The 24,344-nt window shown below is 29.9% G+C and overlaps 2 protein-coding genes across 2 annotated transcripts; one reads left to right on the top strand and one right to left on the bottom strand.

Annotated features, from left to right (window-relative positions):
- Window positions 1–6,944: 6,944 nt before the first annotated feature.
- On the bottom strand, window positions 6,945–9,133 carry LOC124924669 (crooked neck-like protein 1). Its single transcript, XM_047464675.1, has 7 exons — window positions 8,617–9,133; window positions 8,446–8,518; window positions 8,049–8,193; window positions 7,688–7,906; window positions 7,432–7,600; window positions 7,147–7,342; window positions 6,945–7,068 (listed from the first exon to the last, which is right to left on the bottom strand). Exons 1-7 carry the CDS (start codon window positions 9,131–9,133, stop codon window positions 6,945–6,947), a joined length of 1,443 nt encoding a protein of 480 aa, XP_047320631.1.
- An 11,786-nt stretch (window positions 9,134–20,919) lies between these two features.
- On the top strand, window positions 20,920–24,087 carry LOC124924668 (alpha-galactosidase-like). Its single transcript, XM_047464674.1, has 15 exons — window positions 20,920–21,038; window positions 21,117–21,175; window positions 21,582–21,638; window positions 21,714–21,748; window positions 21,830–21,933; window positions 22,033–22,108; window positions 22,203–22,261; window positions 22,410–22,475; window positions 22,555–22,638; window positions 22,735–22,799; window positions 22,868–22,950; window positions 23,331–23,421; window positions 23,597–23,646; window positions 23,781–23,921; window positions 23,998–24,087. The coding sequence occupies exons 1-15, from the start codon at window positions 20,920–20,922 to the stop codon at window positions 24,085–24,087; spliced, it is 1,179 nt and encodes a 392-aa protein (XP_047320630.1).
- Window positions 24,088–24,344: the final 257 nt, after the last annotated feature.

The raw sequence follows: 24,344 nt of genomic DNA, 5'->3' as shown, positions 1-24,344 counted from the left end.
CATCCATGACTCACCCATCCTAAATGCATTTCATATATATATTACTCAAACAAAATTACCGTAATCCAAATCTGATATAACTTAAATCAAACACAATAACCAAAATATATCATTCATTTAACAAAATCTAACAAAATCATATATATTTAACAAACTAACGTAAATCTAATCTAAACAATAACAAATCTAAATCAAACCGCCAAACAAATAATCTAAACTAACGGCCTAAATCTAGATAATATAAACAAATCTAACTTAATGAGTAAGTGTATTTCCATGACAGGTAAGCGGTCTTCTCATGGGTGGGTTTGGGGGTTTACATGAAGGACAGGGATCCTGGGCGAGGAAATCTTCGCTACCTTCGCTTCTCACCCTTCCTTCTCACATGGGCCCACTCCTGATTACCAAATTCACTCTTTCCCACTGACACTATATTGGATTCAGCGACTGTGAAGTGGAAATCGAAACTAGAATTATCAAAATCAATGGAACAAGACTCTTTGGTACCAAATCTTTGATGGTTATAAGTCTGTAAGTTTGTCCCTGATATACCAACTTCATTCGAAACCTGATTGGTTGCTTTAGGAATGGGAACAATCTTGTTCTTCTCGATTCTGATAAAAAAATATAGCAGAACAGTTTCCTCCACAGCAGAGTTGTTGTTCATTTCTGACATTCATGACACCCTTTCAAGGCAACTTCAACAATTCAAAGCAACTAGTGCACAACATAAATGGGGCACCACCAGCTATAGGCTTATAGACCAAAAAAATGCACCTTTGAAGCGTCTAAAGATTCTTCTCCAGGTAAAAAAAATGCGTATCAAGTTTTCCTTGGCTTCCTCGAGTTAACTAGCTAGCATGCAAAGGTTCACGATTCATCTTCCAACTATTTTATTTCTCGAGATTATTTATGGTTGGAGTGATGGATATAGTGAAACATTTTAGACAAATGAAACATTCAAAGCAATATAATAATAGACATGTTTGATGCATATATAGACATTCAGAACACTATTACATAATGAAACATTGTATTTCCTTTTACTCTGTCATCTGAGCTGCTGTCTGCAATTGCAGAAAGATAGGGTGTTTTGTAGTCTTTTTCATGTAGTAGAATAGTTTATGTTTTGTATTGGAAAATTTTGCAGGTTCAGAATCCTCATAGTATAAAATACAATGGAACAATTCAAGGTTTGAAATATATATATGGAGAACTGAGGGTTTTCGTGGACTATTCAATTAGGCAATGGCACTAATTGTGCCCGCATAGTCCCCAACTCAGCAGTCAAGTTCTTTAGCTATGAGGAAGCATCTAAGTATGTTGCCTCTCTTTGGTTCATCTTCAATTTATATACCCCTTTTATATGCAATAATTTGAACTAGATTTCTTCATGTTATATGATCTTAAGCTCCTAGAAGATTTTTATAGTTTATTTTGGAACATATTAAACTATTCTCTTCAAGTGGCAAGTGATGTGATTTATGAATCTCTAAAGGACTGGTTGATCAAAGCTAGACCATTCGGACTAGTTGAGGAGTCTGAGTTGAGCGTCACAACAAAGCTTGCATGTGGAGCAGCTGCTGGTACGGTTGGCCAGACCTATGCTTATCCTCTAGATGTCATCCGAAGAAGGATGCAGATGGTCGGTTGGAAAGGGGCTGCATCAGTCGTGACAGGCGGGGATGGAATGGAAAAAGTTGCACCATTGGAATATAAGGGTATGATTGATGCTTTCCGAAAGACAGTTAGTTCAATACGAGGGCATTGGTGCTTTATACAAAGGATTGGTTCCCAATTCTGTTAAGGTCAGGTTTAAATAATGAATGTAATATTCACTTCTATCTCAAACAAATACAACTTAAATAAATAATTATCTTCAAACACAACTGAGCTGGATTCCCTAAATAATGATATATGATTTGAAGTAGGTAACAGATTGTTTTAAATACAACTATTGCAACTTTCAAATAATTGAGGATAAAAGAATTTTCACTTATAAAGTGTTAAACAACAAAACTCTTCATCGGTATCAACAACAGAAATTAATCACAAGAGTTAATTTATCTGTAGTTATTTTACTTGAGTATATCAAAGGTCGCATTGATTAATGTATGTATATTTATTGATCATTATATTATGTATTTAATCATGTATTGTAACCACACATTCTCATCAAGGAAAATAGCCAAAACTTATTTACGGCTAAAATAATTCTATCTATATTTTATTTCTTTCTTGGTATCAGAGCATCTCTTGGACTACTCCTTTCTTTTTCGATCCTATGGCTGATTCAAACAAAAATCAGTTGTTTCCTAACTTTCTTCAATCGATCTCTGTTAAACTTGATCAGCACAACTTTGTAATCTGGAAAAGTCAAGTTATACCGGTTCTTAAAGGCAACCGTCTTTTCCGATTTGTTACTGAATCCCACCCAGCCCCCTGTGCAACGATTACTTCTGTACAGGACGAAGAAACTGTTGTTGACGATGACGAAGAGAAACCCACCGTCGTCGCAAATCCTGAGTTTGAAGCATGAGAGGAGAAAGATCAGCGAATCATAAGTTGGCTCCTCTCTACCTTATCAGATTCCATTCTTGCTCAAGTTGTTGGCGACGCATGTGAGACCTCTTCGCGTCTTTGGGCTACACTTGAAAGAATGTTCGCAACACAATCTAGAGCTCGTTTGGTTCAGTTGCGACTACAACTCCAGACTCAGAAGAAAGGTAATAAATCAATGAATGAATACCTTCAATCTATAAAATCTATAGCAGATTCGCTTGCAGCAATTGGTGAGAGAGTTTCTGAACTCGATTTGTTCACTCATACCTTGAGTGGCCTTGGACCAGAATACGAGGCCTTAGTGGTTGCTGTAACCACCCGTTTCGAACCGATGAGTGTCGAGGAACTCACTGGACTTCTGCTCAACCACGAACAACGGCTAGAACTGGCACATTCTGTTGCCAACAATGCCTCAGCCAATATTGCTTTCGGACGACATAGAGGAGGTGGAAGAAACTCTCGCGGGAATCCATCGCCGCGAGGAAGGGGATCAAATTCAGGATCCTCTGAATATTATATGGCTAAAAATTCTTATGTCAATGGACCTGAGTCCGAGTCCGGTGGATGCTGGAGCGGGACGCCTTTATATAGGTCCAACAATAACATAAATAATAATTCGAGTCGAGTTGGATCGAATTATGGGCCCAATAATCTTCAATTTGGAAACAATTTATTTTCTCGTGACGGGAACCGTCGTAGAAATAATAATGGTGGTAATCAACGTCCGAAATGTACCAATTGTGATCGAATTGGACATTCATCGAATAATTGTCGCTCTCACCAACAATGTCAACTTTGTAATGGTATTGGGCATCTTGTCAATACTTGTCGGCGTAGGTTTGATCATAACTTTCAACCTTCGGCTCCGCCTGCAGCTATGATGGCCAGCCCATCAGTGATCTCAGATCCTGCTTGGTATCCAGACTCGGGTGCTACTGATCATATTACGGCTGACTTAGAAAATCTCCAAACTCACTCGGCATATCAAGGTACTGAACGGATTTCAGTTGGTAACGGTAACCCTCTATCCATATCTCACATTGGCAATTCTATTATTAATAGTGGAAATCAAACTCTACATCTACGGAATATTTTGCATGTTCCACAAATTGTCAAGAATTTGATGAGTGTTGCTCGATTTACCGCTGATAATAATGTATTCTTTGAATTTCATCCTTCTTACTGTTTGGTAAAGGATCGCTCTACGAAGATGGAAGTTCATGAGGCAGACTTAAAGACGGGTTATACTATATTTCTCCATCAACAATCCCTAAACATGCTCTTACAACCTCTCGAGCTTCAGCGTCTACTTGGCATCATCGTTTTGGACACCCTTGTGCTGCCACCACATCTTATGTTATTTCTCATTTTCAGTTACCTATGTTAGGAAACAAGAACTTTAATGTTTGTGAAGCATGTCAGATTGGAAAAGCTCACAAATTACCTTTTCCAATTTCTATATCAAAAACTTTTGCTCCACTTGATTTAATTCATTCTGATGTTTGGGGACCGGCTCCCGTTTTCTCTACAAATGGTTTTCGTTATATGGTTATTTTTGTTGATGATTATAGTCGGTATACGTGGTTATACCCACTTCAAAAGAAATCGGATGTGTTATCTATATTTGTGAAATTTAAGGCACTTGTTGAAAACCAATTCAACCGGAGTATAAAAATGCTTCAGACTGATTGGGGTGGAGAATATCGTAATCTTGGCTCATTGACAGAACTTCATGGTATACAGCACCGACTCTCGTGCCCATATACGAGCGAACAAAATGGAGTTGCTGAACGAAAATTACGGCATATCACTGAGATTAGCCTCACCTTAAGGGCACATGCATCAGTACCTCCTCAATATTGGGATGATGCGTCTCTCACTGCAATATATCTTATCAACCGACAACCATCACCTTCTCTAGATCATCGCTCTCCATATGAAATATTATTTCGGTGTGTGCCTGACTATATTTCTTTGAAGACTTTTGGGTGTGCTTGTTACCCTCTTATAAGACCCTACAACCAACACAAGATGGATTTTCGGTCCACCCGATGTATTTTTCTTGGGTATAGCTCGGTTCACAAAGGCTATAAATGTCTCCACCTACCAACCGGTCGTATATACATCTCTCGACATGTTACCTTCAATGAACAAATATTTCCCTTTTCTACAATATCACCTTCGGCACCTACTCACACAACCCAACAACCATCGTTATCTATCCTCACATATTCTGTTCCATCTACAACCTCAACCGTTATTACTGCACAACCAACCACACCTACCACACCTACCACATCTGTCCCTCCTAATAATCCAATTAATCCAATCACTACCCCACCTCAATCTTTTTCTAACTCATCTACTCCCACATTGGTTGAATCCACACCTATTCCTAGAAATCCTCTTCCTCGTACTTCACCTGTTCGTGCCCCTACATGCTCCATTCATCCCATGGTCACTCGAGCCAAAAACCGGATTCATTCCTTAAATATTAACTTTGCCTCTAGTGTTGAACCTACATGTGTTTCATCGGCTAATAAAGACCCTGCTTGGAGGGCTGCCATGACATCTGAGTATAATTCACTACTACAGAACAACACATGGACTCTTGTTCCGCGAACTCAGGCTCGCAATGTGGTTGGATGCAAATGGGTTTTTAAACTTAAACGGAAAATTGATGGGTCAATTGAACGACACAAAGCACGACTTGTTGCAAAAGGTTTTCATCAACAATCTGGAATTGATTATGAGGAAACCTTTAGTCCGGTTGTCAAACCAACTACTATCCGAACCATTCTCTCACTCGCTGTTACACGACAGTGGCCTATCCACCAACTTGATGTGAGTAATGCTTTTCTTCATGGCACATTACTTGAAGAAGTTTATATGGCTCAACCGCCTGGATTTATACATCCTGATTTTCCACATCATGTATGTCGTCTACAAAAGGCCATTTATGGACTAAAGCAAGCCCCGCGTACTTGGCACTCCACATTATGTAGGGCTTTATTATCCATTGGCTTTATTGAATCCAAATCCGATACATCGCTTTTTATTTATCACAAAGGCGATATTTTGGCTTATCTACTAGTTTATGTGGATGATATTATATTTACGGGAAACTCTTCACCCCATCTTATGTCTACGATATCTAAACTGTGTAAACTATTTCCTATTAAAGACATGGGTGATATTCATTATTTTCTTGAAGTTGAAGCTACTCGAACTCCCACCGGTTTGTTTCTTAGTCAAGTTAATTATATTTCCACAATCCTTAAGAGAGCTAATATGGTGGATGCAAAGCCACTTCACACTCCTGTTGCCACTGGGTCTTCTCTTTCCAAACATGATGGTGAACCCTTGAGTGACCCACTTCTCTATCGAAGTATTGTTGGCGCTCTTCAATATCTTACTCTCACACGTCCTGAGCTCGCCTTTGCAGTTAATCGAGCGTGTCAGTTTATGCACTCTCCCACCACTACTCATTGGGCAGCTGTAAAACGAATATTACGTTATCTTCGGCATACACCGTATCATGGATTACAAATTCGGTCATCGTCACAACTTTCTCTTACAGCATATTCTGATGCTGATTGGGCCGGATGTCCTGATGATCGTCGATCCACCACTGGATATTGTGTATTTCTTGGAGACAATCTCATTTCCTGGAATTCCAAAAAGCAACAGGTTGTTGCTCGTTCTAGTACAGAGTCTGAATATCGTGCCTTGGCTCATGCTACTGCTGAACTTTGTTGGCTCCAATCTCTTCTAGGAGAACTTCACGTCAATCTGAATCGTCCTCCTATTCTATGGTGTGACAACATTGGTGCTGCATTTCTCTCTGCAAACCCTGTCTTTCATGCTCGTACCAAACACAATGAGATTGATTTTCATTTTGTTCGTGAACGTGTTGCTCGTAAGACACTTATCATTCAATACATATCAACTCGTGATCAGATTGCAGATATCCTTACTAAAGGTCTTTCATCTAAATGCTTTTCACTTTTTCGTGACAAGCTCACAGTCTGTGCAACACCGTTTCGCTTGCGGGAGGATGTTAAACAACAAAACTCTTCATCGGTATCAACAACAGAAATTAATCACAAGAGTTAATTTATCTGTAGTTACTTTACTTGAGTATATCAAAGGTCGCATTGATTAATGTATGTATATTTATTGATCATTATATTATGTATTTAATCATGTATTGTAACCACACATTCTCATCAAGGAAAATAGCCAAAACTTATTTACGGCTAAAATAATTCTATCTATATTTTATTTCTTTCTTAAAGAAACAACTGCCCTTTAGTACAACATGGTCAATTACAGAGATTCACGGTGATCACAAAACATTAAAAAAAGAAAGAAACAGGGAACTAATCTTCTTCTTCATCGTTGGCTGACTGCTTCTGCTTTTTCCATTTGTACGCAGCTTCAAGAATCTTCAGAGTTGGTGCTTGTGTTTCTTCTGGGAACAAATAGTCAATGTATTCTTCGTATCTGTTCATTTTTAAACCAATATTATTCCTCATATCTTCTACCGAGAACAAGCAAAAACAAAACAAAACAAACACATACCCTTCGAGACCATCCTCCGCTCCTATCTGCCGTCTCCTCTTTAGTTTCTTGGGCATCTTCGAACGGACTAAACTCTCATCGCCCAAATCTCCAAATTTGCGTTCAACAACCAACCACTTCTCCAACAGCATAGCTCTCTCTTCTTTCAGTTCCGGGGCTGAGGTTCTAAAATGGTTTATGGCTCTCTCAAATATTCCTGAAAATTCCAAGGGAAGATATATAAATATAAACCAACAAAACACACAATTCAGCATTGGTTGGTTTGTTTGTTTGTTTGTTGCTTACCTCTCCTCCGTTCAAGGCATTTGGCTGAGTCCAGGTTTTCCACAGCAGAAGCCTCAAATTCAGCATAACTAATCCAAACCTTAACATGTTTTGTTCTATCCAAAAGCCTCTCGTACAGTTCTCTAGCTCTTTGAAATTCTGCTTGTGATATTTCATAGTCAATGTATTTCTGCATACAAGTGATACACAAAAATTAGTATATTATACTATATATGACTTTCAAGTTTCAAAAAAGAACAAGGAATTTATTATTTACCTTCCATAGAGCTTCAGGCATATCGAGAGCTGGTTGAGCAATTGCAAGCTCAAAGATAGCTCTAGCCCTCTCGGTTTCAATTAGGTCTTTCTCTAGCTCTGCATACTTTATCCAACCGTAGCAATTCTCGGGGGACCATTCCAAATACTTTTCATATAGCTTTCGACATCGATCAATGTTTCCAAGGTTTAGTTCTATCTCGATGTACTTGTTGAATATCTGTTTCCGGGAAAATGCAAATTCATATCAAAATTCTAAGCTCCTAAATGCATGGGTTATCCCACCCCAATCACTTTAACAATCAACCAACCAAGCTAAGTATGTTTTATAAATGATACAAATCAAATGGATGCTTACTCACTTTATGTTTCGGGCATCTTCCAATGGCGTTTCCAAGGATTTGTCTGGCAGCTTTCAGGTTGAGTTGCCTTATTTCAAACTTAGCAGCCATTAACCAAATTTTAGAAAACGAAAACTTTGCATGTGGAATTAAATTAAGACATTCCCTGCAAAATTGACTTTCATTAATAAAAGAGAAATGATTAGGTGAGGGAATGACTTGACATAATCTTATTCGATGAAAAAATCAAATAATTTCTCTATTTTCTCTTTTTTCTCCCACTTTTACATTTTCCAACCAATGAAGGTGATGCCAAGTTATTCCCTCACCAAATTCCCTTTCTCTGTCACTCATCTTAATAAAATTCCTTTAGAAGAATTTAGAACAATTCTAAGCATAAGCCCAAAGTAAAACTTACCTGTATACATCTCTAGTCCGGCTGATATCTTGTGCATCAAGTTCTTCAAATAAAGCATAGTTAATCCTGAATTAGAAATTAAGAAATCAAATCAAAACAAAACAGATAAGAAAATATGAACTGGAATATGATGGAGTTTCATGTTTCATTCATACCACAAATATATATAACGCTTCCAATATCGCTTCTCTTCAGCTGGAGGAACGTTGGCGACAGATCTCTCGTAAACCTCGCGAATTCGATCTTTGTTTCCTGCGCTTTCTTCTAACTTAATGTAATCAAACCACGTGTCGTACTTCATTGGGTTCTTCCTCACTTCATCCTCGTACTGAAACCTTCTCTTCGCAACAATGGCATCCTCTATACCATCCTTATCACCGTATTGCTTCTCAAAAGATACAAATTTTCTATACAGGTCTTCTGCACGCCCTTTTGGGATGTGATCCTTCTGCGATTCCTCCCATTGAGCGTACTTGATCCAAACGCTGTCGTTCAATCGGACGCGGCGGATTTGTCGGATTTCAAGCTCTTGCCTTTCTCGTGCTTCACGGAGAATCTGCTCCGCAGTGATCTGAATCGCGGCAGGAGTCTTATTCTTCACATGGGTGGGACGAGGAAGCTTAACTTCAGTGTCCTTCTTAGTAAGAAAACCTAAGGAAGGGTCTGATTCCTTGTTATTCCCTCCCATATTCTTCGTTGAATCAAAATTTAGCCCATGCATGTCAAAAATTATAGATGGGTAATTAGAAAGAGAAAGAATAAAAATTTAGAATACCAAAAATATAACTTTCTCCTTACAATTCTATCTTTATTTATAGACTAAAATATGTCTATTTCAACCCTCATCAATTTTGGAAATAGAATCCTCGTCTTTAGAAATAGCATATCTTTAGAAATAGAATCCTTTTTATTCTGAATATTAGATTATTATAAAAAAATAATATAATATATTATATTATATTATTATATATTATATTATATTATATTATTCTAAATTATTATTAATTAAATATATATTTATTATGAGATATATATTTATATAATTAATAATAATTTAAAATTATAATGTTATTTCTCTTAAATATATAGAAAATATCATAACGCAATATATCAAAAATATCGACTTTTAAGGTATACCGAAAAAAAGGTAAGGTATGATACCGATACCGTAATTATTAGTACGGTAAAGGTATGGGATTTTTATAATTTTGGTATATCGAGATATACCGAAATACCGAAATAATATTTATAAGTTAAAAGATATAATGTATATATACATAATACTTATAAGGAAATAATTAAATAGATTTTATATTAAGTTAATTATAGAAATATAATTTTTGAAATATTATTCAATATATGCCATCTATACTGATGAGATTGATTTTTTTAAGTTAATATGGTTTGTAAGTATTAAAGGTATAATACCGTTACCGTACCGAAATTAAGGTATACCGAAAGTAAGGTAAAGTAAATGTATGATTTTTTTGTATATCAAAATAAGGTATACAAAAATCTAAGATAAGGTAAAAGTATGCACTTTTTGCATACCGAAATTTTAGGTAATGTATAAGGTATGGATAAAACATTAAGGTATACCGTAGCAATCCACCCCTAAATATATATATAATAATTTAATTCATAATTTTTTTTAAAATTTTCAATCACAATATATATTTAATTAATAATAATTTAAAATTTTATGTTATAATTTTTATATAACTTATAAATAATATTAATGTAATATAGATTTAATTAATAATATATTTTTTAAAATTATTATATTTCTTTATAAAATATATATATATATATATAATAATTTAATGCATATATATATATAATTACGATTAAAAAATAAATCATTCATATAATTAAGGTATTTTTTTTTTCCTAATTTATCTTAATTATTTTATCTTTCCTAATATATATATATATATATATATATATATATATATATATATATATATATATATATATATATATAAATATAAATATATATATATATAGATATATATTATATATATATATATAGATATACAAAAATGTATTTGATCAGAAATAGTTTAAATTATGAATGTATTCATCATTATTGAATCATCTATCTAACCTCCATCAAACAAAACCATTCTTATCAAAACCAGACCAATCTTAGTCAAGAAAAGTTTAGCATAAAACACAAACAATAAGAAGATAATTATAAAAAAAACAACAAGAAGTAGATAATTTAAGGCAGAAAAAAGCTTCAAACAAAAGAGACTACCATTACAATAGCTATATCACAAAAGATAACTTTTTTTTTTATATATAAAAATGTCACTTATGTAAAACTATAGAACAATGGATACCTGAAAAATGTTTAAGAAAGAACATCCTCAACACAACATCTACGAATGCAACCCAACACAACAATTATGAATTCATCTTAAATCTAATCGTCAAACGCTAATAGTCAAAACTTATGTTATACAACAAATTAATCAAGATCTAGACCAAACAAAAAGGAGAGAATGAGATATTGATTCGGAGAGATTGAAAGAGATACTTGTATGTGATGCCTCTGAGATTGAGTTTATGATCCGAAATGAAGAGAGAAAGGGGAGATTGATTATGGAATTTGATCGACTTCGGAAAGGGATCAGTTTCAATAAGGGACGGTAGTATAGAGAAGGTTTTGAAAAGGGGGAAAGAAGAGAAGAAAGAAGTTGCTCTTGGGTTTGCTAATTAATTGGGAAATTGTGATTGGTATAATAACTAATTGGTACTATGACTTCATTAATACCGATTAGTATTAAAACCAATCGATACTATGACTTAATAAACGCGGACAAAATTGCCGCCCATTTTTCTAGAGATATTTTGGGCTATACCAATTGGTATTATAACCAAATGGTATTTTTAATGGTCTTTTACCGATTAAATGTAACACCAATCGATATTATTAGAATAATACCGATTGATTATAATACCAATCGTTATTATTCTAATATTACAGATTGATGTTACAACCAATCGATGGAGATGATCGTCATTTACATTTTCTTTACTAGTGTTACGACTTATGAAATTAGGAAAGAAAATATTTTATGTGTTCAAATGTATTTTAGAGATTTTATTCTTAGTTTTGTGCTTGGTTACACGTAAAAAAGGGCTACCACACAATGTCTCACTTGTCTGTCACATTACAGTTTTTATTTTAAATTTTTTGTGATTTAAAATAATATTATTCTACACCTTTGTAAGTACTAAAAATCTACACTCCAATTTATAATATTCAAATAATTATTTTGAATTATTTTTAAATAAATAAGATCAAAGTAATTAACTCCGTGGCTAAAAACTTATTTAAAACAATTAATAGAATTAATCAGATTAATTAAGGATTAAGGCCAAAATAAAAAAAAATAAAATTATTTGAGATAAATATTGTACACATAATGTCTCAAAATAATTTTAGAAAAATTAAAAGACAAAAATAAATTATTTTGATAAATTGTTGTATCCATTTCATCTAAAAAAATTTTTTTATTTAAATTTAAAAATATATATAAAATAAAAAATTGGTAAAATATTTTCCATATTTATTTTAATATTTTGTGTATATATAAAAAGATCAAATTTAAAGCCAAAATGGTGAAAGAAAAATCAATTTCAAACAAACCCTTAAGGTTTTAAAACAAAAATAAATTTCTAATCCGGTGTAGCCGAAACCGGGAGAAGAAGCTACAGCCGCAACCACGCGCGTTGGATCAGCACTGGATTCTTATTGAATGCTCTAGGTGCTTCCATCCAGCCCGCCGCAGCTGAAGATGCGTGCATTCGGGATAAACATGATGAGGAGACAATCGTTAGCTGGATCGCTAACGGACCGCCCAAATACCAACGACGTTAAGAAGGAACACCAAAACACGCCTAAGACAATGTTGTTTTTGCCTCCGGTCGTCTTCATCATCGCGACACAACAAAGATAAGAATGAACAGTCGTGTTAATTTTAGATTTTTGGAACTCCCTCGTTGGTCTATAAAACACGCATTGTTGTTTATGGTGTTTTATGGTTGTGAATTTATCCTTATATAGTTTATAAACTATTTGGATATGAATCATATGATAGAACCGATCAATCGATCTAAATAACAAAAACACAAATTTGAATTTGAAAAAAAACGGGTTTGTTATTCTTGGGTTAATTCGATCGAATCACAGATCAGAAAGTTTTCCAACATGATTTTAATGATGTTGGACAACTATTTGGATAATGTTTGACCATCCCGATCATGTTTGATCAAAATAAAAATTTTCCAAAATAAATGAAAATTTTGAGTTCTTGATTTGTTCAAAACGAACCGTCAGTGTTCTTATTTAAGTATCAATCAAGTATATCTAGTATAAGGAATATATTGTATAGCTTCTTGCATTTCAAGATAGCCTTAAAATCAAAAACCCGATTTTTGATCACAACTATTTTGAACAAATAAATCATCATCCAAGACGATCCATACCTTGAGATGATGATCAACATGTTCATGGGAGATTTGTGAAGCTACCCAAACTCTTAGATCAAAAAATTAGAACTAAAAAAATAATTTAAAAAATCTACAATTCTTGAGGACAGAGGCTTGTTAGCCTAGGACCGAGAGATCTGACCGAGGATCCTTGGTCCGGACCAAAACCAATGATCGATAAAAATAAGCTAGGACCAATGTTCTTTAGTTAGGACCTAGACTTAGGATCGATGTTCTTGAGCTAGGACCGGAGATTCAGACCTAGGTTCGAGAGGTCTGACTTGGGACCGTGACTCCTAGGACTAACGATATAGAAATCCAAACCTAAGACCAAGACTCTTAAGACCTAGGACCGAGAGGTCTAACCCTGAGACCGAGGATCCCAGACCCGGAACTGAGACTCCCGAGACCAAGGACCGAGGAACTTAGCCTAGAGCTAGCCCCGGACCGAGAAGTTTATACACCTCGACCGAGAAACCTAGCCCTACGCTAGTCCAAGACCGATAGTATTATTAACTTATACATATGAGTAATGATACATACAGCACCCTTATACAGCACATTCACACAGCACCTACCTCATTTTGAAAGAAAGAAAAAATATATCTTAAAAAAAATAAAAGAGAGAGAAAAATATTTTCTCTTTCTTTTTAAATGAGGTAGGTACTTTGCGAATGTACTATATAAGAGTGTTGTATATATCATTACTCTCTTTATATTCTAAGAAATAGTTTAATTCTAATAAAGGTTTATTTATTATAAATAAACTCTGGCGCAGTGGTCCAGAAAGTGGACGCTAGGTACACCCTATTTCAGGAGACAAACCATACTCCAGGGACAAAGATACATTCCTATTTGTTTCTTCAATCCTTATATGTTTCTAAACTTCTATTAGGTACAAATTATATCAAAAACTTTATAATAAATGTTATTTAACCCCAACAAATGTTATAATCGCTACTAATCAATACTTACAAAACTAAAAGTTAACCTACTTAATAAATCATGACAAATTATTTTGATATTTCTTAAAAAAAGGTTAGTTGGATAAAGAGAGTTACAAAATTTAAAATGGAGACATTCCACATTTACATATTCATTTCACTTACATATAAACAAAACCTACTTATTACAAGAATTTCATTTAAATTTTATACCTTTTACAAATAATAATTAGATCTTAGAGATCCATCAAATTATACTCAATTAATCTATTCATGTACACAAAACTAAAATAAAATATTTTTTTTGATTAATCAGAATTATTAACAGATTTGAAATTGATATTAAAATTATCCTAATTAGATCCTAATTTAATGTATGAGAAATTAAAATCTGAATGCAGCGAAAACATACCTTAAATTGATGAATCATGAATCTTCTCTTTCTTAGACTTTGCATGGATTGAATAATTCTTTATTCTGCTTCCTTAAACTTTCCTTATATGGAATGATTTTTTCCATTCGATGAATACGTTAATAGATTTCTCTCTCTGTTGATGGGGAGACAAAGGAGAATTGGTCGTACTTCAAATGGAGATAATTACCGTTACATATAACCAACAATAAGTTAGTTATTATACTTAGGTCATTTCTAATTTAGCCCCTTCATGAAATTAGAAATGTCATTTAGGTATCCTCACTTTATATTAATGGAAAATACACCCATAAGCCATAAACTTAATTTCACATTAGATCACATTATTTTGGCTTATATTAAATATGACATTTGCACAATTATTTATTATTATACTAGTGACCCTAAACATTTCAACAATCTCTCACTGGGTCACGTATGTAAAAAAATAAATGTATCAACCATAATGCGCTTGATGTTTTATGTCATCTCAATCATATGTTGTATAATCAATTTTATCAATTAATTATATCAATATAGGACCAAAGAGTTCGTCGTTGTATTTAAGAACAACTAGAACCAACAATGATCACATAAATCAATACAATTAATTGACAAATTATATCAAGAATGTGATGAATGAAAATTTCATGAAAGGTGATCTATTCATGTCAATTTTCAACTAGTCTTACTTGACTTTAGTGAGATCATACTTTAAGCATAATTATACAAAGTGTAATGAACTGAATAATATTTAATTTCTGATCAGAATAAGAAACTTTATAAATATTTATAAAATAACTAAACTGAAAGACAACCAAACTATAAACTCCCACTGAAGTTAGAGATCGTCGATCTATATGATACTCATACGAGCAATATTCTCATGAAAGACATTAGACGATAAACTCATTGTCAATGAGTTTATAACCACGGAGTTTGTACATAAATATTTTATAGAAATGTATTCACTTTGTATCATTTCTTTCATAACAAGAAACTTGATATCAATATTACTTAATTTGATTACTAATAACATGTCACAAATTCCGCTACAATATTGGATGATGCCTTAAGTGTTTGTTTGACACTTCTTTAAGAAACGACAAAACCAGCTTGCGAAAAATATAACCCGAAGTGGATTTCATACTATTTTGGCATCCCGTAAGATCAAAGTCAGAATACTCAATAATCTCAAGACTTTCCGACTTTCTATATGTGAGCATTTAATTATTAGTTCTTTTCAAATATCTCATAACTCTTGGTTATTTAATGCCAAGTAAAATTTGTGACAAACAAAATGTCACCCATATATAAAACCATAAATAGACGTGTACTCTCACTGAACTTGTGATACACAAATTATCAATTAAATTCATCTCAAAATCAAAAGAGATAATTGTTATTTTGTGAAATTTATGGTATCACTAACGAGACGCTTCTTTAAGTCTATAGATGAATTTCTTTAATTTGAAAACTATATTAATTTGATCTCTCAACACAAAATTTTCTCATTGCAACAAATTGTTTTTTAATGTCTCTATTGAAAAACCCTTCATATTTATTTTGGTGAAGCTCCATATCAAAATATGCAACGAGTATCATAAATTGTCCTTAAAGAGAAATTCAATTAAACTAGATTGTCATAAAGACACTTGATTTTGAGGTTATTGAGTTTGTACTTAATGAATTTAATAATATTGTCTTGTTACTCTTGGTTTTTTAACATTATCATCAATATCAATAAAATCCTTATCAATGTCAAAATACTTGAGATATAAATCAAATCTTCCACAATAGGAATTATTGATCTAAATCATTTTTAAAGACAAAATTATTTCTCCCCTCAAACTCAACATCTTCAAAAAAAAAATATTGTAGTCTCGTCTAAAAAAAATATATCTTTAACTTGACATAATAAAAAAATTATAGCCCTTAATCACTTAGAATATTTAATAAACTAATTACTCACATTTATAAACTTAAGTAACAACTAAATTCAAATAATGATTTATCCCATCTCAAAATACTCAATATAACATTAATATCAAGTCTTTGGACTAGGGATGCAAATGAGCCGAACCGAGCTCGAGCTTGCTGAAGCTCGAGCTCGACTCGATTAAGTATTTATTAGCTCGACTCGAACTCGAGCTCGAACGAGCTTATAAATTTGAACTCGAGTTCGACTCGACTATATTACCTACAAGCTCGGCTCGATTCGAAAACTTGAACAAAATTTTAATTTTCAAGCTCAAACTCGAGCTCGAACTCGAACCAAATTTATTTATAAAATTAAAATATCAAACTTTCATACATATTAATAAATTAAAACATGATATTTCAAAATTAAAATATGAAACAATCATAATTATTCAAAATTCTAAAACATAATAATTCAAAATATTATTAAATCACCATTACTAATCAAAATTCTAAAACATAAAATTCAAAAATTAAAGTACAAAACTATAAAAATTGTTTGAACATTCAATATATTAATTTTTTAACTCATGTTCTTCAATCATAACACACGTACAACTACCTGCATTCAATAATATGAAATGTTTAATCTTAAAAATAATTAATATAAAAAATAAATTTTAAAACAAATAACTAAAATTTAATTACTTTAAGAGGTATATACCAGCAACAATTTATATGTCTTCTCTTTCTGAAAAAGTGAAAAATTAATTAAATAAATGATAAAATTCAATATATAACATAAGAATTCAATAATAAAAACTTACTTTAATCTTCTTACTATTAGATATTATTATATATATTTAAATTATTTGGAAGCAAGTATAATAAGATTCAAATATTATAAGAAAAATATAACTTATAACAATAATTTATTATTATTTTTATATATTATAATATATATTATTAATCTTATAAATTATTTTTTTCTCTAAACATATTATATATAATATATATATATATCTTTTTTTCTCTTCATATTATATATAATATATATATCTTTAAATATTACTGTATATATATTATACTTTTATTATATAAAATATATTAACATTTTTTATCTCTTTCAATATTATATATAATAAACATTTTTTATATATAATATATTAACTATTTTTATCCGTAAATAATTATATATTATAATATACTAATTATTATATCCATAATATTTATTTTTATTATAGATAATATATTAACTTTTTTTTTTATCTCTTTTCAATATAAATTTTTATTATATATACTTTTATTATAAATAAAATATTAACTATTTTTATTTCTTTTTATACTAAACTAATTATTATATCTTAATATTATTTTTATTATATATAATATATTAAACCTTATTTATCTCTTTCAATATTATATATAATACACTTTTATTATATATAATTTATTTTTAAAAAATATTTACGTCTTTTTTTTAAAACAATCTTTTTTATAACCAATAAGTGTTATTCTATATATTCATCCAACCTATGTATAGAATAATCGAAGTCTAAGTTTATATATTCATACTGAGTTCACCAATAAAATAGTTTTTTCTTTTCTTTGTTGCTGGATTTCTTTAAGGTAAAAATAATCAAAGTTAAATAAAAAATAAAAATAATAGTTATCATAAAAGTGAAAATAAATTTAATTACTTGTAAGCCTCGATCTTCTAATGAAATCCTCTTCTAAATGAAATCGTGAAGACAAAAAAAAGAAAAAAATGGATAGATGAAGAGTAAAAAATATGTGAAGACTAAAGAATAAGAGATTAATAGCTAAAGAAATTGTGAAGAATGAATAAAGAAAAGATTAAGAGTGAAAGAACGGTGAAGAGTGAGCAAAGAGAAAAGAAAAAAGAGTGAGCAAAGAGAAAATAATGAAGGAAGAATGAAAGAAGAGTCAATTACAAAGAGAAAATGAAGAAAGAATGAAAGAAGAGGCCATTAGATGAAGAAGATTATGTTAGATGAAAATGAAACAAGAGGCGATTAGATGAAGAAGATTAAGTTAGATGAAGAGTCATAGATATGTTAAAAATTAGGGTCTTCATATGGGCTTTGAAGAGTAAGAGAGGGAAAAAATATATTATTTGAGTTTTAATATTAAATTAAAAAAATTATATATTATATACTTAGGCTCGAAAAAGCTCGACAAGCCATCGAACAAGAATTATATGAACTCGAGCTCGACTCGAATTTTAAACGAGTCGGCTCGAGCTCGGTCAAAGTCAAGCTCAAGAAGAGCTTTGATCGAGCGGCTCAGGAGTGGCTCACGAATAGCTTGACTCATTTGCAACCCTATTTTGTACAGTAATATTAATTGCTAATAGTATTTTGGTGTAAGATCAAACATTAATAATAAGACATGTCAAATAATGAATGTATATTTTGATGGATTAATTATTCACATAAATAAGACTTTATAATTATTACATGTTTACCACCACAAATATTTATGCAATTTCGTCAATTAATTATCAGCCTTTGGGCTAAATAATATAATCACATAAATTACAAAAAACTAACTTTCAAAATTTTCTTGAATAAATTTCAACAAACATTGTCACTTTAGTGATTATTTGTATCAATAATACAATTCAAATAATGAACAATAATATCATTAATTTCAATTTAAATGTTATTTTACAACCCAAATCAATAATATATAATTTTCCATAGAACATGTAATTTATTTTATTATAAAAAATAAAATTATACCGTACACCAAATCTTAATTCTTGAATTTGAAATTTGTAATGTCACCTATAAATTAAATTAAATTTCAAATATTCTTATAACTGAAATCCAATTATTCATAAATTTAATAATAATTATTAACCTTAATCTTTTCATTCTTAAATTTAAATAAATAATATAATTAAAATTTTATTATATATTATTTATATATACCTAACAATAAAATTATTCCTTAATTCTCTTTAATTTATAATATATATTATATCAATTATTCCTTAATTCTCTTTAATTTATAATATATATTATATCAATCCAAGAATTATCCTTACATGAATCTTTAATAATAATGGTAGAATTCCTCCTTAACAACACATGAGAATAATTCATCCTATCTTCAATTTCCTCAATATAAACCGATATTGTAATCAATCATATCTTCAATTTCCTTAATTTAAACAGATACTTACTATAATCAATCCAGATTAAGGGAAATATTCATAAATCTAGGAAAATATCATAAATCTGTATATTCCATACTTTAATGTTATGAAAAAACAATATATTTATATATTCCCAAAAAACATGTTTTTTAAAACTATCTTAATTCATCAATATATATTTTGATTATTAAGAGAAAGTTCACGTATTCATAAATTTAAAATTAGAGAGAAATCAAATATTCCTTAATTTAAATATAACCGTTCCTCTCTAACCAAGAATTAACACATAACATCAACAATCCTTATATTTTCGTCCTCAATTATTTGATAACAATAGCTTATATTTTCGTCCTCAATTATTTGATAACAATAGAGAACTCTTCAATTTAAGGAGAGAATATAAATATCTATAAATATATATAAATATCCATAAATATAGAATGATAATATCATAAATTTTAATCTAAATTCAAAATATATGAATCTTATAATAAGTTAGTTATTATAGTTAGGTCATTTTTAATTCACCCCTTCATAAAATTAAAATGTCAATTAGATATCTTCACTTTATTTATATTCATAAGAAATACAAGCCATAAACTTAATTTCACTATTATTTTGACTTATATTAAATATGCACAATTATTTATTATAATTGTGACCCTAAAAATAATAATCTTAAATAAGAAAGAAATATCTAAAACATAATAAGGAGTAGTGTAAGAAGTCCATGAAGTGTTATGAATATAATAAGATATTTTATATTATATATTTTATTGTTATGATTTTTTTAAACTCAATTTATTAATATTGACTTGGTGTGATCGATTTGTATATGTATGATTTTTTATTTGGTCAAAAATATAAGTTATATCCGGTAAAAATGGTTAAAACTACAATATGTATAGTTCATTATAATTTACATAGACTTTTTCATTAGTTTAGTCAAAACAAAGACTGCTTCTCTTTACTCAGTTTCATAGTTTAATTATATTTAAATGTTTATGGGAAATATAAGTTGAATTTAATGTTAATTATCATATTTAAAATAGAAACTAATAAATTATTTAGACAAAATAAAATAAATATTTTATTTATCTAGATATAAATTAATAATGTAAGATGAATGAGTTTTTTTTATAAATTAGGAAATTGAAAATGAATAGGTTTTTAACTTTGCTATTTTTTTTAAATACAAGTATAATCTATTAGTTATATAGAATAAAACAATAACAATTTAAAATTGCTAAAAATATTCAATAGAAAAATAAGGATATATATATATATATATATTGTGTTTTCATATTTGACTCAGTTTAAATTATTATTTATAATTTATTCTATCCATTAATTGAGTTCTTATCCATAATACATACTCTTATAAAAGCTTATTAGTGGTTATCATTATCTATCATCTATCACACTCACATTATTTATCATTTATCACACTTCTACATTTCAAAATCATGAAATTGATATGGATATTGTTCTTCGTAATGTTTTCATTCATTACGATGTTTGTCGACGCTAGGATAAAAGTGTCTATTTCTGAACCGGAGTTTGATCACAAAATGTGGCCTCATGCTAGAAGGAATCTCATCGATAACTCGATGTCACGAACTCCTCAAATGGGGTGAGTATTCATGCAATTATCTCATAATATATGTTTTATATATAATTTATACTCATACTTTTTTCATTTGTTTGCCAGCTTTAATACATGGAATCGATTCTATTGTGACGTGAATGAGACACTTATCAAAGAAACTGGTAAATTAAACTATTTTTTTAGTAACTATAATAAAAATATGTTTATTTATTAAAAATGCAAAATTAAGATTACACATACTAATATATTATTTATTACAAACATTTATTTATTTATTAAAAAAACAAAACTAAACATTTTGGTTAGAATTGATGGAAATAATTTTAGGTAGTATGATTTAAAAATGAATCAAAAACTTTTTTTTATTCACTCACTATCTATACTTTTCCATTTAATCAATTACATCTTTTATACCAAATAAAAATAAAATCACTTTCAAACTTTTACTTTAATAATTTTTAAAAGTTATTATAATTTTGATGGTGCATGATTGTGACAAAATACATTAGTTTTAAATAACTTCATCGTTAAGATTTATTGTCCTAATCAATTTTATTTTCTTATTAGCCGATGCATTAGTGTCGTCGGGACTTTCAAAACTCGGTTATACATATGTCAACATCGGTAAGTTTATCACATCTATATTATGAAAAGAAAAGGTTTCTTAACTAACTTCTTTTTTTATCTTTGTTCTTTTAGATGATTGTTGGGCTGAACAAAGAAGAGATCAAGAGGTGATATTAAAACAATGTTAATGTTATAACTTTTTGTATCTTAATAATTTTATAATTACTATATCTAATAATGTCATGCAGGGTTACTTGGTTCCTAAAGGTATAAAATTTCCTTCTGGAATGAAATCATTGGCCGACTATGTACATAGTAAAGGATTGAAGTTGGGAATATACTCTAGTGCTGGGTATAGAATATTATCAAATAATTCTCATGATTATATATGATAAATTCCATTTATATTAAATTCTAATTTTTTTTTTATTTTATATATATATATTTTCAGAACTTTTACATGTAGCAAACAGATGCCTGGATCTCTTGGTTATGAAGAAAATGATGCTTATTCATTTGCTCAATGGGTATGGATCAAATTAACATATAATCATATATATTGGTTTTAATTAATTTTAATTATTTCAAAAATAAAATTAATTTGTTTTGTTCTTTTTATAGGGAATTGATTATGTAAAGTATGATAATTGTTATACTGATGGCACAACAGCAAGGGAGAGGTCAATAATTTTATTATTTAACATTTTGAATTTTCTTAACAAAATTGGATATTGTAGATCATACATATTTTTTCATATTAACATATTTCATACAAATAATAATTTTACTAATTCTCATATACTTTTAATTTGTGATGCATATTTATAGATATCCTATAATGTCTAGAGCTTTATTGGATTCAGGAAGATCAATATTTTTCTCATTATGTGAATGGTAAATTATATAACTTTATAAATTGTTTATAGTCATATTTATTTTTAATAAAATTTCTAATTATACAAATTGATATAAGGGGACAAGAAAATGTATCAACTTGGGGTCATCCACTTGGAAACAGTTGGAGAACCACAAGTGATATTAGAGATTCTTTTGATAGGTAACATTTTATTTAATATTTAGTTACAATTTTTATCAAATAATAATAAATAAAACATAAATATTGATAAATTGAATTATTTTGTTCTTTGGCTAGTGTTATTGCTAATGCTGATTCAAATGATCAATGGGCTGCATATGCTGGACCAGGAGGGTGGAATGGTAATTCACTAACCATTTTAATGTTTGATTTTTTTACTTTTAAATTTTAATATTTCATTTTTTTTTAGATCCCGATATGTTAGAGGTTGGAAATGGAAATATGACAACCGACGAATATAGATCCCATTATAGTATTTGGGCTATGGCAAAGGTAAAACAAGAAATTATGTAAAATATTAACTTCCAAAATTATTTAAACAATAAATTAGAAATTATTAGAAATTTTCAATCAAATAATAGTTACTACATGTCTACAAAATTCAAAATTATTTATATAACAATAAATTAAATACATATTACTTAATAGATCGTTTTGTGCATGTTTATAAGTGTTATTATGCAATACTAATTTAAATTCAAAGCAGGATATAATTTCTATGAAAAATATATTTATAAGTTGTTTTTTCTATACAAATGCTTATTTAATCAAAAATATTAATTTTGTTAAATCATTTTAGATATGACGAAGAAATATTAATAAATACATTTTATTATTATTTCAAAATATATAATTTATGGACAATTTGACAGGCTCCTCTTATCATCGGATGTGATATTCGATCAATGAGTAAAGATACAAAAACATTGTTGAGCAATACAGAAGTTATTGCAGTCAATCAAGGTAAAAAATACTTTAATTATCAATTCAACTTTAATTATAAAATGTTTGTTATTTTAATTATTTAAACACAATACAATATTTATGTTTCATTTAAATTAAATTCATTTATAGATAAATACAATTTATCTCGATTTTTATTTTATCTTAATCTAATAATATTATTTTTATTTATTAGATAAACTTGGTGTACAAGGTAGAAAGATGGTACAAAATGGAGATTTAGAGGTAACATTCATATTAATTATATTAATTCTTTAGCTGTTAGGATGGTTGAAAAATCGTGTTAGTTTTCTAAATTTAAATTAGATAATATATATTTGTTCAGAAAAAGTTAAATTTAATTGTACATTTCCTTATAGGTTTGGGCTGGACCTTTAAGTGGTAAAAGATATGTTGTTGTCTTGTGGAATAGAGGATCGAAAAAGGATACAATTACTGCATACTGGTCTGATATTGGTGTTCGACCAAAAACTACAGTACAAGCACGAGATTTATGGGAGGTTAGAAATTGATTTTCTTGTGTTGATGTCATTTATTACCGATTTATACTCATATTTGTTATGACGTAAATTGCAGCACACGACAACAGTTTTGAAGGATTTTATAAAAGCCGAAGTAAATCCTCACGACGTGAAGATGTATATTCTCACGCCTAAGAAGAATTGAGGAAACTAAAGACGAGAGAAATGATTACTTGAATCATTTAGACTAGATAGTCATGGAACAATTATTTGGTTATGTTTTATTTTATTTAGTTCAGTTGATTTATTTTTATTATTCAGTTAGAAGGTGACTCAACTGTTAAATTTGAGGGGAAATAATTTAAATTTTAATAGAATGGTTTTCATTATCTCTTTCGAGCTTTGAGTGATCTTCTTCAAATTGGGTCTATCACCATTGAAATTATGATGGTTTTCCTTCAT

Source organism: Impatiens glandulifera, chromosome 2, assembly GCF_907164915.1.
Source record: "Impatiens glandulifera chromosome 2, dImpGla2.1, whole genome shotgun sequence".
Classification (NCBI taxonomy): Eukaryota; Viridiplantae; Streptophyta; class Magnoliopsida; order Ericales; family Balsaminaceae; genus Impatiens; species Impatiens glandulifera.
The sequence above is the reverse complement of the archived record's forward strand: the minus strand, read 5'-3'. Positions and strand labels throughout refer to the sequence as shown.

What these genes read in the sequence shown, in the direction of transcription:
- LOC124924669 (XM_047464675.1), bottom strand. Translation starts at nt 9,133, where the DNA reads ATGGGAGGGAATAACAAGGAATCAGACCCTTCCTTAGGTTTTCTTACT. An exon ending in AGAGAAGCGATATTGGAAGC is followed by an intron (nt 8,519 to 8,616) that starts GTTATATATATT and finishes TTCTTAATTTCT; the next exon opens with AATTCAGGATTAACTATGCT. An exon ending in GCGGAGGATGGTCTCGAAGG is followed by an intron (nt 7,069 to 7,146) that starts GTATGTGTTTGT and finishes AAAAATGAACAG; the next exon opens with ATACGAAGAATACATTGACT.
- LOC124924668 (XM_047464674.1), top strand. Translation starts at nt 20,920, where the DNA reads ATGTTTGTCGACGCTAGGATAAAAGTGTCTATTTCTGAACCGGAGTTT. An exon ending in CTTATTCATTTGCTCAATGG is followed by an intron (nt 22,109 to 22,202) that starts GTATGGATCAAA and finishes TTCTTTTTATAG; the next exon opens with GGAATTGATTATGTAAAGTA. An exon ending in TTTTTCTCATTATGTGAATG is followed by an intron (nt 22,476 to 22,554) that starts GTAAATTATATA and finishes AATTGATATAAG; the next exon opens with GGGACAAGAAAATGTATCAA.